Consider the following 13,375-nt stretch of genomic DNA (forward strand, 5'->3'; position numbering starts at 1 on the left):
TTCAAATAATCAGTATGAACAGAGGTAAGGAAAGAAGTACAACGGTGAGTGTCTACAGCCTTCTGTAAAACATGGTGGAGGCTCTATCATGATTTGGGGCTGCATTTGGTGTTGGGACTCTTTTCAAAGCTGATGAATTATGAATGCAGAAAAGTACAGCTAGGTTTTGATCCATGCTGTACCATCTGGAAAGTGTCTGATTAGCAACAACTTCAATTTTCAGCATAACAGTGATCCAAAACAGTGTTAATGCAATAAAAGCATGCTTGGACAGTGTCCCATTATGTTTTTTGTTTTGTTTTTTTCGTTTTTGTTTTAAACAGTTAAAAGTACAAACCCGGGTTTTACCTTGTAAACTGAATTTTCGTGTTTCAATGAATTGTCATTTTCCTTGTAACTTTAAAAAAAAAGATGAGGGCAGGTTTAAAATTTTGCATAGTAATGTACATTGTTCAGAAACTCAGGACTGTATTAAAGTTGGACTGTAAATAGAGTGATGCAGAAGAAATTTTAGGCAACATTTTACAAGCTCAGTGTGTACGTCTAACAGTGTTTATTTCACATTATCAAAGGGATCATTAGAGTTGGTAGGAAACATTTATGCTGGTTCTACCCTTTCAGATTACAACCTTAAAACAGGTGCATGTCTGCTGAAATAATAAAAAAAAAAAAATCTTTAAAAACATTTTAATTTATTCAAACCTTTACAAGAGGTAATTCCCCTGAGTAAGTTAAATAATCCAAGGTATGGCAAGGCATTTTGGATTCCTGAGATTAAATAAAACTACCTCAAAAAGTTCAGTAAACATCGATTATAAGCAAGTCTCCATGTTTCCACTCTACAAATAAAAAGTTACCAGCTCACCAGGTTAATACACTTGACAAACACAAGGACATGACAGTGCATCTCTCCGGTAAGGAAAGATTCTGATCTGAAGTCTGAACTCGGTGAGAGCTTGAAGCTTGCCAGTGAGCACAGACAGCTGTGGAGTGCTGTCCAGAATCTCCAAGTATCTAAGATCTTGCAGGTGACGAAGCTGAAAGAAATCTTGATCCGGCACACGTTCATGGCGGATTTTAAGACTTTTGAGCTTTGGAAACAGCCGTGGGATTTCAGCAGTGTGAGTTCCCAGATGTGAGGGCCAGGGGTCTATATGGAGGTGGAGGAGATTTGGCACCTGCACCGCTATGGCAGCCATGTCCTTTAAAGTGATTCCTGCAACACACAGTGTGAGACTGGTCACGGTGGCTGGAATGGAGGTGATGTACTTATTAACTGGGGGGCCCTTAACGATGATCAGGGTTGAGAGCTGAGGTAGGTCATGCAACCATGTTTTGAGGCGACAAGGAGACAGTGACCACATTTCTGGAATGTCGTGATGTGAGTGCTTGAAGAAGACAGAGAGACTTTTCAGGCCAGGCAGGAACTGCAACCCGTGTGCCGGCAATGAAGGATCCATGCAGTCGATGAGCTCCAAACTGGACAAGGCCAGTGCACCAGCGTCCCCTGAGGGACCTGGACTCGGCTTCGGATCACTGTGACGATAGGTACACAATATATGCACACCTGACAAGGAGAGATGCTTCAGTTTAGGCAAGCACTCGAGTGTGGAGTGCAACATCCACATTGTTTCTCCAACGATGCCCACCTGATGACAGATCAGAGATTCGAGGTTTTTAAACTGGGATAGCACAGAAATGAATTTACTCACTGATGTGGTAGGGAACATAACGCCACACATGCTTAAGTAAGTCAGCTTCTCGGGAAGAAACAGTGGGAATCTGGAAATGTCTAACAAAAGATCAGAGCAACTGCTTCTTAAAACCAGACGTCTCATATTTGGGAAGTCCTTCAAGCAGCTGAAACACTCCTGGGAGCTTTGGTCCATTACCACCGTGGTGAGGATAGGAAGGAACAGAGCGAGCTGTTTCCAGTGTTTCACTTTGGTGCTCTTCATCACTGCGCTGGAGACTTGTCTATGACGAAGAGTGTCCCAGAACTTCCTGTTGTATGAGCCGTTTTTAAAATCCAAAACCACTGTCCAGTTTTTCCACAGAGATCGGTGATCGACAATTGTCTTGAAATACTTGCAGGTTGCCCGGACGTTTAACTTTTCTGTCGTTGACAGATACCCAAAGACATTATTCCAGACCTCAGGAGGCAGCTTCGAAGGCCTCTGTGCCATCACTTTGCTCTGCGGGCAGATGTCTAAGCGGGCTCGATAACACCGTCACACTTCTGCAGTCCCAGAAATCCTTCAAGTAGAGTGCCATAAACCACGCTTTCTGCATGAAAACTGCCACGGAAGTACTAATAGTGACTTTAAAGTGATTGACACAGAATCCACCCAATAGTTATGAAGCTCAGCCCATAGCTGAGTTGTGATTGGTTATCTTTTTTAATACATATCCCTCTCGCGCCCGTCCTCTTCCTCTTTCTTTCACGCGACCCTACTGCGCGGTAAGGGTTTTTTTTTCTTGCTTGTTAGTAAACCGAAATACTCGGTCTTTATAGGATTAGGCCAAATATTAGTTTTATATTCGTGAGATAAACATTTAGACCACTTAATGGGATATATTTTGTATATTTTAAACATTCAAAAGGTGTCATTTAGCCAAGTGAGGCCTGTTAGAGCGTTAGGGTAGCTAAGTATTAGCCGGCTAACCTTAACTATCGGCCACATGTCAGGAGTGTAATGTACTGACCAATTTCGAAAGTATTGTTAATATCCTTGTTTTTCGTTCTTTATTTGTAGATACATCCTTGTCTTTAAACCAGCTGTGTAGCGATCCTTGGAAGCACTGCAGAGATGCCCAGGGAAGACAGGGCCACGTGGAAGTCAAACTATTTTTTGAAAATCATCGTGAGTACCTTTTAACATAAATGCACTAGGTCTTTGTTTGTATTCCATGGACACCATAATGAAATTTATGTGACGCACAGTGGTGTATTTACAGCAACTTTTGGATGACTATCCAAAATGCTTCATCGTGGGAGCAGACAATGTGGGCTCCAAGCAGATGCAGACCATCCGTCTGTCCCTGCGTGGGAAGGCTGTGGTGCTGATGGGTAAAAACACCATGATGCGCAAAGCCATCCGTGGCCATCTGGAGAACAATCCTGCACTGGAGAAGTGAGTTTACTGGCAACTTTTGTTTTATGATGCATTGAATTATCAGTTTCTGTGTAGCAGGTTAGTTACGGTGCAGCTTGTGTCGTGCTGTATTGTCGTTCCCCCTGCTAAAATTAACCTGTTTCCAGCTATCCCTGTCTGTCTACACCCCTTGGACAGCCAGGGACGCAAGGTCTCAGACATCCGATAACTGCTCACGTTGGTAGAAATGATAATCTGCTTGTGTAATTTAAGTTTATGCTGTGATTTCACAGGCTCCTGCCCCACATTAAAGGTAATGTGGGCTTTGTCTTCACGAAGGAGGATCTGACTGAGATCAGAGACCTGCTGCTGGCCAACAAGGTGAGAGCCCTAGAGGAGAAAATTGACACTTAGTTGGGACAGCATAATCTTTTAAAGTCAATGTTGTGCACCACTTTTTTTTCCCCTTTAATAAAAAAGCTTATAGGTAATTTAACTAATAAAGTAATGTTAGATGTTGTCAAAGTGCAGGATAAGTTACAATGCAGCTTTTGCAGTACTGCATTGTCGTTCCCCCTGCAAACAGTAAATTGTTTCCTCGCTATACCTGTCTGCCTGCATCTTTTGGCTGCCAGGGACGTAAGGTTTCAGACACCATAACCTGAGAAGTTAAGATCTTAAAGATTTGGTTCTAACAGAGTGGTCTATTAAGGGGTACCCTCTCTTGTATCCCAGGTACCTGCAGCTGCCCGTGCTGGAGCCATCGCCCCTTGTGATGTGACAGTGCCGGCCCAGAATACTGGTCTTGGTCCTGAGAAGACCTCTTTCTTCCAGGCTCTGGGTATCACCACCAAAATCTCCAGGGGAACCATTGAAATCTTGGTGAGTTTGATATTTATACTGTTGAAGAAACTGTTTTACACACAGGCATTTCTCATACTGCTATTGTGTACTTTAAAAGGATAAGATTTGAAAATCTCTGCATCCACTAATCACTCTGTATGTCTTTGTCCACCAGAGCGATGTCGGTCTGATCAAGACTGGAGACAAGGTTGGTGCCAGCGAGGCCACACTGCTAAACATGCTGAACATCTCTCCGTTCTCCTATGGACTCATCATCCAGCAGGTTTATGACAATGGCAGTGTTTACAGCCCAGAGGTGCTTGACATCACTGAGGCTTCTCTACATGCCAGGTTCCTGGAGGTGAGAATTGGCTGAAATAATTTGGCATGAGTTGTATCTGAATTTTCAGTTTCTAAAAAAGTTGTTTTGCCCTCTTAGGGTGTGAGGAATATTGCTAGTGTGTGTCTGGAGATTGGCTACCCCACTTTGGCTTCTGTCCCCCACTCCGTCATCAATGGCTACAAGAGAGTCCTGGCTGTTGCTGTGGAGACAGACTACTCCTTCCCCCTGGCAGACAAAGTATGGTTTTTCACATTTTTCAGACAGCTCTTGTCATTCTTGGTGTTAACACATGATGCTTGGACTTGAAAGTGAAGTTTTGCGTTAACAGAGAAGTAATGACATCCTTCACCCTCACAGGTCAAAGCCTTCCTGGCTGACCCATCTGCATTTGCTGTCGCAGCACCTGCAGCAGCTGCTGAGACTGCCGCAGCTCCAGCTGCTGCTGCTAAGGAGGAGGCCAAGGAGGAGTCTGAGGAATCAGATGGTGACATGGGCTTCGGTTTGTTCGACTAATAAAATACAGCGAACAGAACCACATCTAATAAGAACATGATTCAATAAATAACGTAAGATCCATGTGCTGGTGTCGTCTCTTTTTGTTAGTACAACTAAAAGGCGATTGTAGTAGTCTTTATGGTTGAAATTGACACTTTGTAGTTGAAATAGAAAGGTCCTTTTATAAGAACATTTCAAAAGCAAATGGACTGTAGACATGTAGTCATCTGACAAGTTGAAGAATTGTAAAAGCTTGTACCTCCAGATTGAGCGCACTGCAAAAAGTAAGCACTAATTTGACCAACACAACCTGTCAAAGTTTTTATGTATCCATAACTGAGCTAGTGTGAGGGGTCATACAACCGGTTCCAAATATCTGAAGGCCTCCGGCATAACGTCGTCTTTCTACCGGACGCTCATCTGACAACACTTCCTCTCTGGGCGTGTCATATTTCGGAATAAAGTGTTTGATATGTGTCGTTTCATGTTTACATTAGAATTGTGATTAGCATTGAGAAAATAGCAACCCGAACACACTTATTAGTAAGAAACCCCTAATACTTAGTGTAAACATTGTGCGTTCACTTGCGTTTCGAGGTTAAAACTAAATTACTGCCTTGTACATCCGTTTGACAGCATGTCATGTCTGCAATACGTCTTTGGAATGATTTACTTTTGCCGGTTCAGAAATTCTTGAAATTAAATCTACACCACTTTCTACAATTTAAAAATAATAATAATAAAAAAATCTGAAATCCAGAGGGTAATGCAGTTGTCAAAGCAATAAATTGTTGTTAAAAAAATTTACTGTCGTCACAACAATTTTCCAGTAAATACGCAAATCTGATTTTATTCTGAAAGCCTTGGTCCGGAAGTTGTATTGCTTTGGCGTGGCTGGAAAGAAATAGAAGCGCATCAGCTAGAGGGGCGAACCTCTGCTATGGCTGAGGTAAGAGTTTTTGATTTATTTGATCTAAAAATACTGTGTTAAATGAATCTTTAATCGGAGTTACACGTCTGGTGAGATTTGTTGCTTTGGGTAATGAATAAAGCTTAGATTGCCATACTTTCTAGCGACGGTTATTGGTCGTCAGCGCAAGCTAATATTTTTTTAAGCTAACATTAGCCCATAACCGAAGCGGGTGGTGGTGTGAAGTGTAGTTTCCAACATTATAAATATCGTTATTTATCATCATAGGGTTATAAAAAAAAAAAAGAAGCCAGCTGTTACGATGACTGTTTGCTTTTAGGTTATGTAATGTAGTGTGTGTCTGGCTAACGCTGGATATTACTACTGTTCGGGTAAACAGAGTTTAGGCGTTGTTAGCTTACAACAGATGGCGTTTTTCTTGCTTTTCCAACCTTTCTGCTCATTAAAGCAAGACACATAAGAGTAAATTCTTTTTTTGTAGACCCACAGCTTACAGGACCTCCAGCAACCAGCTGTGTCCTCCAAGGTGTTCATCCAAAGAGACTACAGCTCAGGCACCATATGCAAGTTCCAGACCAAGTTCCCCTCAGAGCTTGAGTCAAGGGTATGTACAGAGTTTACCTCCATGCCATGGCTGTTTCCTCACTGCCTTAAGTTTATGTTTTTAAAACTGCTCGTGTGGTTTCAGATCGATAAGCAGCAGTTTGAGGAGACCATTCAGACGCTAAACAACCTGTATGCAGAAGCAGAAAAACTCGGGGGGAAGTCCTACCTGGAGGGCTGTCTGGCTTGTCTAACGGCCTACACCATCTTCCTCTGCATGGAAACGCATTATGAAAAGGTAAAACAAAAAAAGAGTTCACGTCAGAGTCTTATGTTATAGGTCACTGTACCTCAAATCATTGTGGAACTTCTGCTGAACCATATCATATTTGGCTCAAAATTGTGTGGTTCAAGGCGTGACAATATGTATATAGTGATTGCTGTGAGATTTTACCTTCATATATCAAATAGAAATATTTGAAAAATGTTCTGTCCACCTTTCAATTTTTGAGGCATGAATATCTCAGAATATTATCTATTAAAATAATGAACCTAAATTTTCATTCGTCCCCCCCCCCTTTTTTTTTCCTTAACCCCAAAATTGAACCAGTATGTGTAATTCATGACAGATGTACCAAAAATATCTTGGCTAATTGGCTTGGCTAAAAGAAGAAAAAAAAAACAGAAAAAAGAAAAAACAGTCCTATAAGGTTGCATATTTGAGCACACACTATTCTAGTCTATAGAAGGTACTGTGTGTGCTCATGCTGTTGTAATAACTCTGAAAATAATTTCATTAAATAAATGCATATTTTTCAATTTTGAAACCCACTGTTTTGGAGGAGTTTTATAATTTAGGTTGTGTTTAAAATGTATTAAAACTTCACAAATACAGATTTCATTTTTCTTGTGCATGAAAATAAATTTAGCAGCACAATTAAGAGGGGATTAATTGCTTGTCTCACGTGAATGGTTTTGCAAGGACAAGTTGTTGTGTCTACACGCACTGGGTAGTCCGATAAAAGACCCTGACCCTAAACGCCTCTAACCCAAACCTAACCCCGATAACTGCCTCTTAGTTTATTTTAAACTTAACCTGAATTAAATGGCTCCTCTAGGGCAACGTGCACGCTTACAGAGTGACGGTAAAAAAATAAAAATTAAAAAAAAAGATGGAATGACTCTTCCATCTCCCTCTTTCTGTGCTCAGGTGTTAAAGAAGATTGCCAGATACATTAAGGACCAGAATGAGAAGATCTATGCTCCCAGGGGCTTGCTGCTGACTGACCCCATAGAGAGAGGCCTCCGAGTTGTATCCTTAATTCAGCTACATGCTTACTGGAGCTAAGTTATAAGTTATAACTGTTATAACAACAGTCATCACCTCCCACAAACCACCAACCCTTGGTCTATTTATACCTATATATACTCAGCGTATTTGTCACCTTGTGAGCACCTCAGTTACACATTAAGTCAAATATAAGTGTTTATTGAGCTTTATTAATTTCATCGTATATCTCTCCAGTAGTTATCCATGCTTTTCTTCTATACACCAAGGTGGATTATCTTCAGTCACTCTACCATTTTTTTTTAAGATTCATGTGAGAATTGTTAGCTGGAGTCATGTGGCAGTGAATCTGGTTAAATTGTGTTGTATATTGAATGAACTGAAAAATGTAGGAAAAATAAATATAAGTAAAAGTAAAATCAGTGTAGACAACCTGTAGATTTTAATAAAAGTACTGATATTTGTTGCAGTTGTTTCAGTAACATTGCAAAAAGAAATCAGAGTATATTTTATGCATATTTTTGCCCCCCTCCTAAACACAGATTATTTTTGTTGATCACATAGCACTTTGTATTTGCCTTAACTTGTTCTCTTCAAGGTTGAAATTACCATCTTTGAAGACAGAAGTATTGGCTCTGGAAGATAAAAGAATCCATTCAGGTGCAGCTTTGTTAAAGATTTGACTTCGCTCCACTGTGTTGTTAATTTCTATTGTTATGAAATCTTTATAATTCAACTGCAAAATATAAAATAAGCCAGGACAACACTAGAAATGTGATTTACTTTTATTTGTAACAGGGTTTTTTCTCTCTCTCTCCCTCTCTCTCTATTGCTCTACTCTGTAGGTTGAAGACTCCTTATCTGTCTGACAGCACATAATCAGACTCCCGCTTCACCTAAATGTTGTATAGAATTTTGATCTGATCCTCTTTTTTTTCCCCTGTTATTTATAAGTGCTTTACTTTCTGCCTAACCTTATGTTTATAAATGTCTTTTTATACTCATGACCTTAGTTGATAAAGACCAGTTTGTATGAATTGTGCCATTGTGTTAAATGCCATTTTTGATTATGGTAGTTTTGTGTGATTTGACTTGTGTGTTTTATAAAAGACGTAAAGTAAAAAAAACAACAACCAAAAAACGTGAGGCCACCATTTACTGCTCTAGAAACAGGTTGGGATGGAGTTGTTGGTATGGTTTTGAGGATTCTCCACACAGTGTGTTTAGCCACATTATGGTTGTTGGCATTGATGATGCACATGTTCTATCTGTGTATGAATGTCACCTTTTTTCTTGTGCTGGAGCAGATCATGTCTTTTTCACACATGTATATTGGGAGTTGTGAGCTGGAGTTGGGTGACTTCCAAGATGGAGCATGTTTACCTTTTAATAAGATCACTTCAATAGTAACATGTCCTTCTCCTTCACTAAAATCTTCCTGAATTGTGCTCATCAGCCCTACATGTTTGTCAAACTTCCTGCAATTTTGCAAAAAAACATCCCCTTGTTCACAATCACCAAACAGTCCGTGATTGCTGTATATGGTGTTCGGACAACTGGTCTACTTTTCTTACAATTATTATGGTTTATCTGAATAAATAATCATTTCCTGAAAACTGTTGGGCTGCTCTCGATTAATTTCAGAGTACACATTTATTACACATTTAGTTTAGTTTTTAGTTTTTTTTTAGGGTTTTTTTTTGTTTGTTTTAAAAGAGAATGAGGTGTGAGATTTTGTGTTTGACACATTTCACTCACGATGAATATGAAAACTTTTATTTTGACGTAGTCAGAGCGGAAGTGTTGCTGCGTTGGTCTGACCCAAGTCGACGTTTGTTTCCGGAAGCCAAAGGATACTAGCTACCCTGCGACTTTTATTTGTAGGCGCTTTCGCTTGTTCGGGCTCCACTACAAGCATAAACTTTGGGAAACTACAACAAGTCAACACTGTACGCTTCAGCCTCAGCTGTAAGAGTAATCAATTTAATATTCACAGTTATTAACGATAGCTAGAAAGGCGGTTAACATTAGCACCACTCATGTATTAATGTTAAGCAAAGAAAGCTAGCTTTGGTTTAACTTTTAATTGCACATGTAAACACCGAAGATGCAGCTAGTTTTCCGCTGTTTGTTTGGCATTAGCAAACACTTAATATTGCTTAATTGTTTAAGTTATGTTGCTAGCTAGCAGTGGTGATCACTGTCACTTTTAATTTTGATTTTTAATTAGAGCGAGCGAGGAAGTTCACTTCACCCTGTTGTCAGCAGGACCCGGCTTTCTTTCTCCGTCCACCCTGGCCTTCCCCTGTTTCGATGGAGTATATCTCCCACAACAAGAAAACGACTTCTTGCATCATGTCCTGGATGAGCTGGAAACATACCAACAGAAAAACAGCCACAACAGGTAAAGTTAAGAAAGATGGAGCAACCCGAGCAGTTTGAAATGAAGTGATTACTTCCTTCTCGGTTATAGTGATTTATTAGTGAACCTGTTTACTAACCATACACAGGTTGATACTGTGTAAACAAATGGCACAGGTACTGAAGTTAAACACCGGTTTCCTACATTCTAAAGAAAACAAATGGGATAGAAACAGACAGTCATGCCTGATTATCACTGTGCCTTTTGTTTCATTATGGAGATAATAAACACAGGCACGGGAAATCAAAATATACGATCAGAAATAAAAAAAAAAAACATAGTAGAAAATACTGGGTATCATATTCGTATTTTCTACCACGGAAACCAGTGGTCTCGATTTGCTTGAACCTCCATTTTTTTAATACATTTTTTAATTATCTTTCTTTACTCAGCTACATTACTGTAACCATTTTCACACATGCACTTGAGCCCAGACGCAAACACAAAGTGAGTTCAGAATAACCCGGGTATGTTTGTGGTACGTGAATCACTTACCCTAACACTGGCAGTCAGGATGTGATCACAGGAAGATGGTTAGCAGCCTGCCGAGTTAATGCAGAGTTTTCCCTGTGTGTGCACATGAAAGGGGGGGGGGCACCATCTGACCAATCACATTTACTGATAACTGTACTGGCCACAGAAGGGCTGATTTTCCAAATCAAGAGTAAACTATTAAACATGTAGCGCTTTGGTCAGTGAGACTGGGAAAAAGTTACTGTATTAATAAGTTTGGCCTATTTGAAGCCAGAAGAATAAGTGAGCAAAAATGCTGACTCTAAGTTAATAGACCTCAATATGAAAACTCTGTCATTAAAACATGGAAGAAGCTGATGCATTAGAATCAAGTAGTTTAATAATTCAAGTTTAAAATTCAGTTTTTAATTTTTCAGCTGCAGCCCTGGTGTTGTCTGCCGATCTGAGAATAAATGATAAATATAAAAACAAAATGAAAACGCAGCTTAGTCTATTTGGTTATTTGAAATAAGGTCAGCAAGTACTAATAGGTGCTCTGCTTTACAATCAGATATTAATGCTTATACAGAAATATAATTATTGTTATAAAACAATTATTCATAACGATAAAGTCAAGGAATAAATTTACATATGGGAATCTGTATTCAGTACTGTTGTTCATCAGGGAAACCCAAAGTCATTAGAAAAACTTTAGACCCTCCTAGTGTCTGTGCACAGAAATCCGAGGGATCTTCCTGGAATGGTGACACTATTTTCCGGAAAACTGATTCTTTCCAAAAGATGTCAGCGTCTGCATGTCCAAACTGTCAAGTAGTATTTCAATTTAGGGTCATGGGGTGAACTGGAGCTTTTTCCAGAGGTTTGGTGCACAGTTGATGTGTTGCCAGTCCATTACATGGGTCATGCATAGAGACAGACCGCTATTCAAACTTAAGGCCAATTTAGAATCATTCATTAACACAGCATGTATACTGTTAAGCTCTGGGTGAAAGCTTAAATACACCCATACAAACACAGGGAGAACATGCAGTGGGCATTTTTCCTGTCCTGTCGCCATGATAGCCCCCCAATCCTGGTGTTTCCAAACAATCTGAGTCAGTAGAATTTCCAAAACTCAATTTTAGGGCTCCTAAGATGCCAGAATAGTGTGGGAGCTCAGCATAAAATCAGTTTTAGCCGTTATTATGGGGTTGAACTTATTAAAAAAGGCACTGCAGCTATGAGAAAAATGTCTTGTCATCATGAAAGCATTATTCTAAAGTCCCCAAACTATAATGAGCCTGTTAATGGCTCTAATAAAAACTGTTTAACCAAATATTGAATTGCAGAGTTCTTTCAGACTTTTATATTAACAGTTTACTTTGGAGTTTTCTGTGATTGTGTTTGAAATATATTTTTTGTGTGTTTGTTTATAACACATCTTTAATGTGTACTGTGATCTTTAAGCCTAATCGCTCCAAGAACTATGTGAATACAAATGCTGCTGTGTTTACTTGATCAAATAATGTCTTCTGCCCTGTGTGTCCCTGTCCAGTGTGCTGCTGTTTCCTCCCTTACCCAGCAGACTGCGATACCTGATTCACAAAACCATAGAAGACCTGCCAGAGCTCACCACCTTCTCAGTAGGGGAGAGCTGGTGCCGTAGGGTGGTGGTCTGCCCTTGTGAGCTCAGGTTTGTTTGCCAAACTTTGGTCTGTATGTCTTATGCATTTTTAAAAAGACGTTTATTAACTTTTAAAAAAAAAAATGTTTCTGTAGGAGTGAGGTAGAGGAAGACAGCGACTTGGAGAGCAACAGCAGCTTGTGTGAAGAGCCCCTAAGTATTAGGGAAGAGAGGGAACGCAATATCAAGCCTAAACCTTCAATCCCACCACGAAGCCGAGCACCTAAGAGGCCCGACAAGCCCCTCTACATGCCACGAGCCGCTCGAGAGAGGCTGTCATTACAAAATTCACAAGGCTCCACAGCTGGCTCTGAGTCATTGAGTTCAGCTTGTGTTGATAGAAGCTCTGTCAACAGTTTGTCTGACTCTTGTACTTGTCCTGAATCTACAGAAAACACAAAGCACTCATTATCTAAACAGGAATCATTCCCCAGTATAGCAGACAGAGTCCCTAAACCGTCTGCAGACAGTTCAGCGATGTGTCCTCAGGAAGAAGAAAAGCTGGTGCTCAGGCTGGATGAAGATGAAGCTCTAGTCTTGAAACAGACTCAGTCCCAGTTTGCTGAACTGACTGTGGAGGAGGATGAGAAGGAGGATGAGAAGGAGAAGGACGAGACTGCAAGTGTGCCACGCTGTCTCCAGACAGAAGACACAAGCACAGACAAAGATGGTGTAACTGCAGAGGTCAGTTCTCACAGACTTAATTTCATGGTGTGAATATATGCATACAGTCTTTTAGTGTTACTGTACTGTACTTGCTGCCTTTTGGATTAATTCGTGCATTTCAGAAACTTAAATGTAATGGTAACATTACATATATGTGTTTCTTATTTTAGATCAAGGCACATCTAAAAGAAGGAGTCTCTGTTGCCATTGTCCACAATGACCATTGAGAATGTTTCCACAATCAGACTACTCTATGTGATTGAGAGAATGACTTCCGGTTATGTTCAAGACTCGACCTTCTTGATGCTTTTCAGAGTACACGTGATTGAGATCTATGACTGTCCCTTTGTTATGTTCATAGATCTTACAATGTGGACCTTCTTGAGTGAAAGTTCTCTTTGCAATAGTGTAAAGAAGTTTAATGACACATTTAATCTCTCAGATATTTTAATATTAAAAAAAAGAATTACAATCTCAACAACACATCTCAGTTTTTCTGCATGATAAAGAAATGCTTTTTTATAAGAAATTACAATGTTAGAGAAAAGTTCTGTTACCAGTGAAAGTTCTTTAATTAAAATAGTGAAAAAAGATCATTTTTGTTACAGAATG

At 39.9% G+C, this 13,375-nt stretch overlaps 4 protein-coding genes and 1 non-coding gene across 5 annotated transcripts; 4 read left to right on the forward strand and 1 right to left on the reverse strand.

Moving 5' to 3' along the window:
- Positions 1 to 530: 530 nt before the first annotated feature.
- On the reverse strand, positions 531 to 2,309 carry LOC116326496. The gene is made up of 2 exons (XM_031747825.2): positions 1,713 to 2,309; positions 531 to 1,567 (listed from the first exon to the last, which is right to left on the reverse strand). Exons 1-2 carry the CDS (start codon positions 2,184 to 2,186, stop codon positions 1,412 to 1,414), a joined length of 630 nt encoding a protein of 209 aa, XP_031603685.1. The 5' UTR covers positions 2,187 to 2,309; the 3' UTR covers positions 531 to 1,411.
- A 28-nt stretch (positions 2,310 to 2,337) lies between these two features.
- On the forward strand, positions 2,338 to 4,857 carry rplp0 (ribosomal protein, large, P0). The gene is made up of 8 exons (XM_031747828.2): positions 2,338 to 2,461; positions 2,757 to 2,864; positions 2,959 to 3,134; positions 3,389 to 3,476; positions 3,831 to 3,977; positions 4,114 to 4,299; positions 4,378 to 4,518; positions 4,639 to 4,857. Exons 2-8 carry the CDS (start codon positions 2,811 to 2,813, stop codon positions 4,792 to 4,794), a joined length of 948 nt encoding a protein of 315 aa, XP_031603688.1. The 5' UTR covers positions 2,338 to 2,461; positions 2,757 to 2,810; the 3' UTR covers positions 4,795 to 4,857.
- Positions 3,621 to 3,750, forward strand: LOC116326559. The gene has a single exon (XR_004199926.1). It is a non-coding gene; the product is annotated as a small nucleolar RNA SNORA63 (small nucleolar RNA).
- Positions 4,858 to 5,620: 763 nt separating the features above from the next.
- LOC116326509 (golgin subfamily A member 7-like) lies at positions 5,621 to 9,154 on the forward strand. Its single transcript, XM_031747841.2, has 6 exons — positions 5,621 to 5,725; positions 6,189 to 6,311; positions 6,396 to 6,548; positions 7,461 to 7,562; positions 8,137 to 8,198; positions 8,384 to 9,154. The coding sequence occupies exons 1-5, from the start codon at positions 5,717 to 5,719 to the stop codon at positions 8,182 to 8,184; spliced, it is 435 nt and encodes a 144-aa protein (XP_031603701.1). The 5' UTR covers positions 5,621 to 5,716; the 3' UTR covers positions 8,185 to 8,198; positions 8,384 to 9,154.
- On the forward strand, positions 8,718 to 12,990 carry LOC116326473 (R3H and coiled-coil domain-containing protein 1). The gene is made up of 6 exons (XM_031747795.2): positions 8,718 to 8,729; positions 9,328 to 9,506; positions 9,769 to 9,942; positions 11,969 to 12,106; positions 12,193 to 12,781; positions 12,934 to 12,990. Exons 1-6 carry the CDS (start codon positions 8,718 to 8,720, stop codon positions 12,988 to 12,990), a joined length of 1,149 nt encoding a protein of 382 aa, XP_031603655.2.
- The last annotated feature ends 385 nt before the right edge of the window (positions 12,991 to 13,375 follow it).

Source organism: Oreochromis aureus, linkage group 5 (genome assembly GCF_013358895.1).
Source record: "Oreochromis aureus strain Israel breed Guangdong linkage group 5, ZZ_aureus, whole genome shotgun sequence".
In the NCBI taxonomy this organism is placed as follows: Eukaryota; Metazoa; Chordata; class Actinopteri; order Cichliformes; family Cichlidae; genus Oreochromis; species Oreochromis aureus.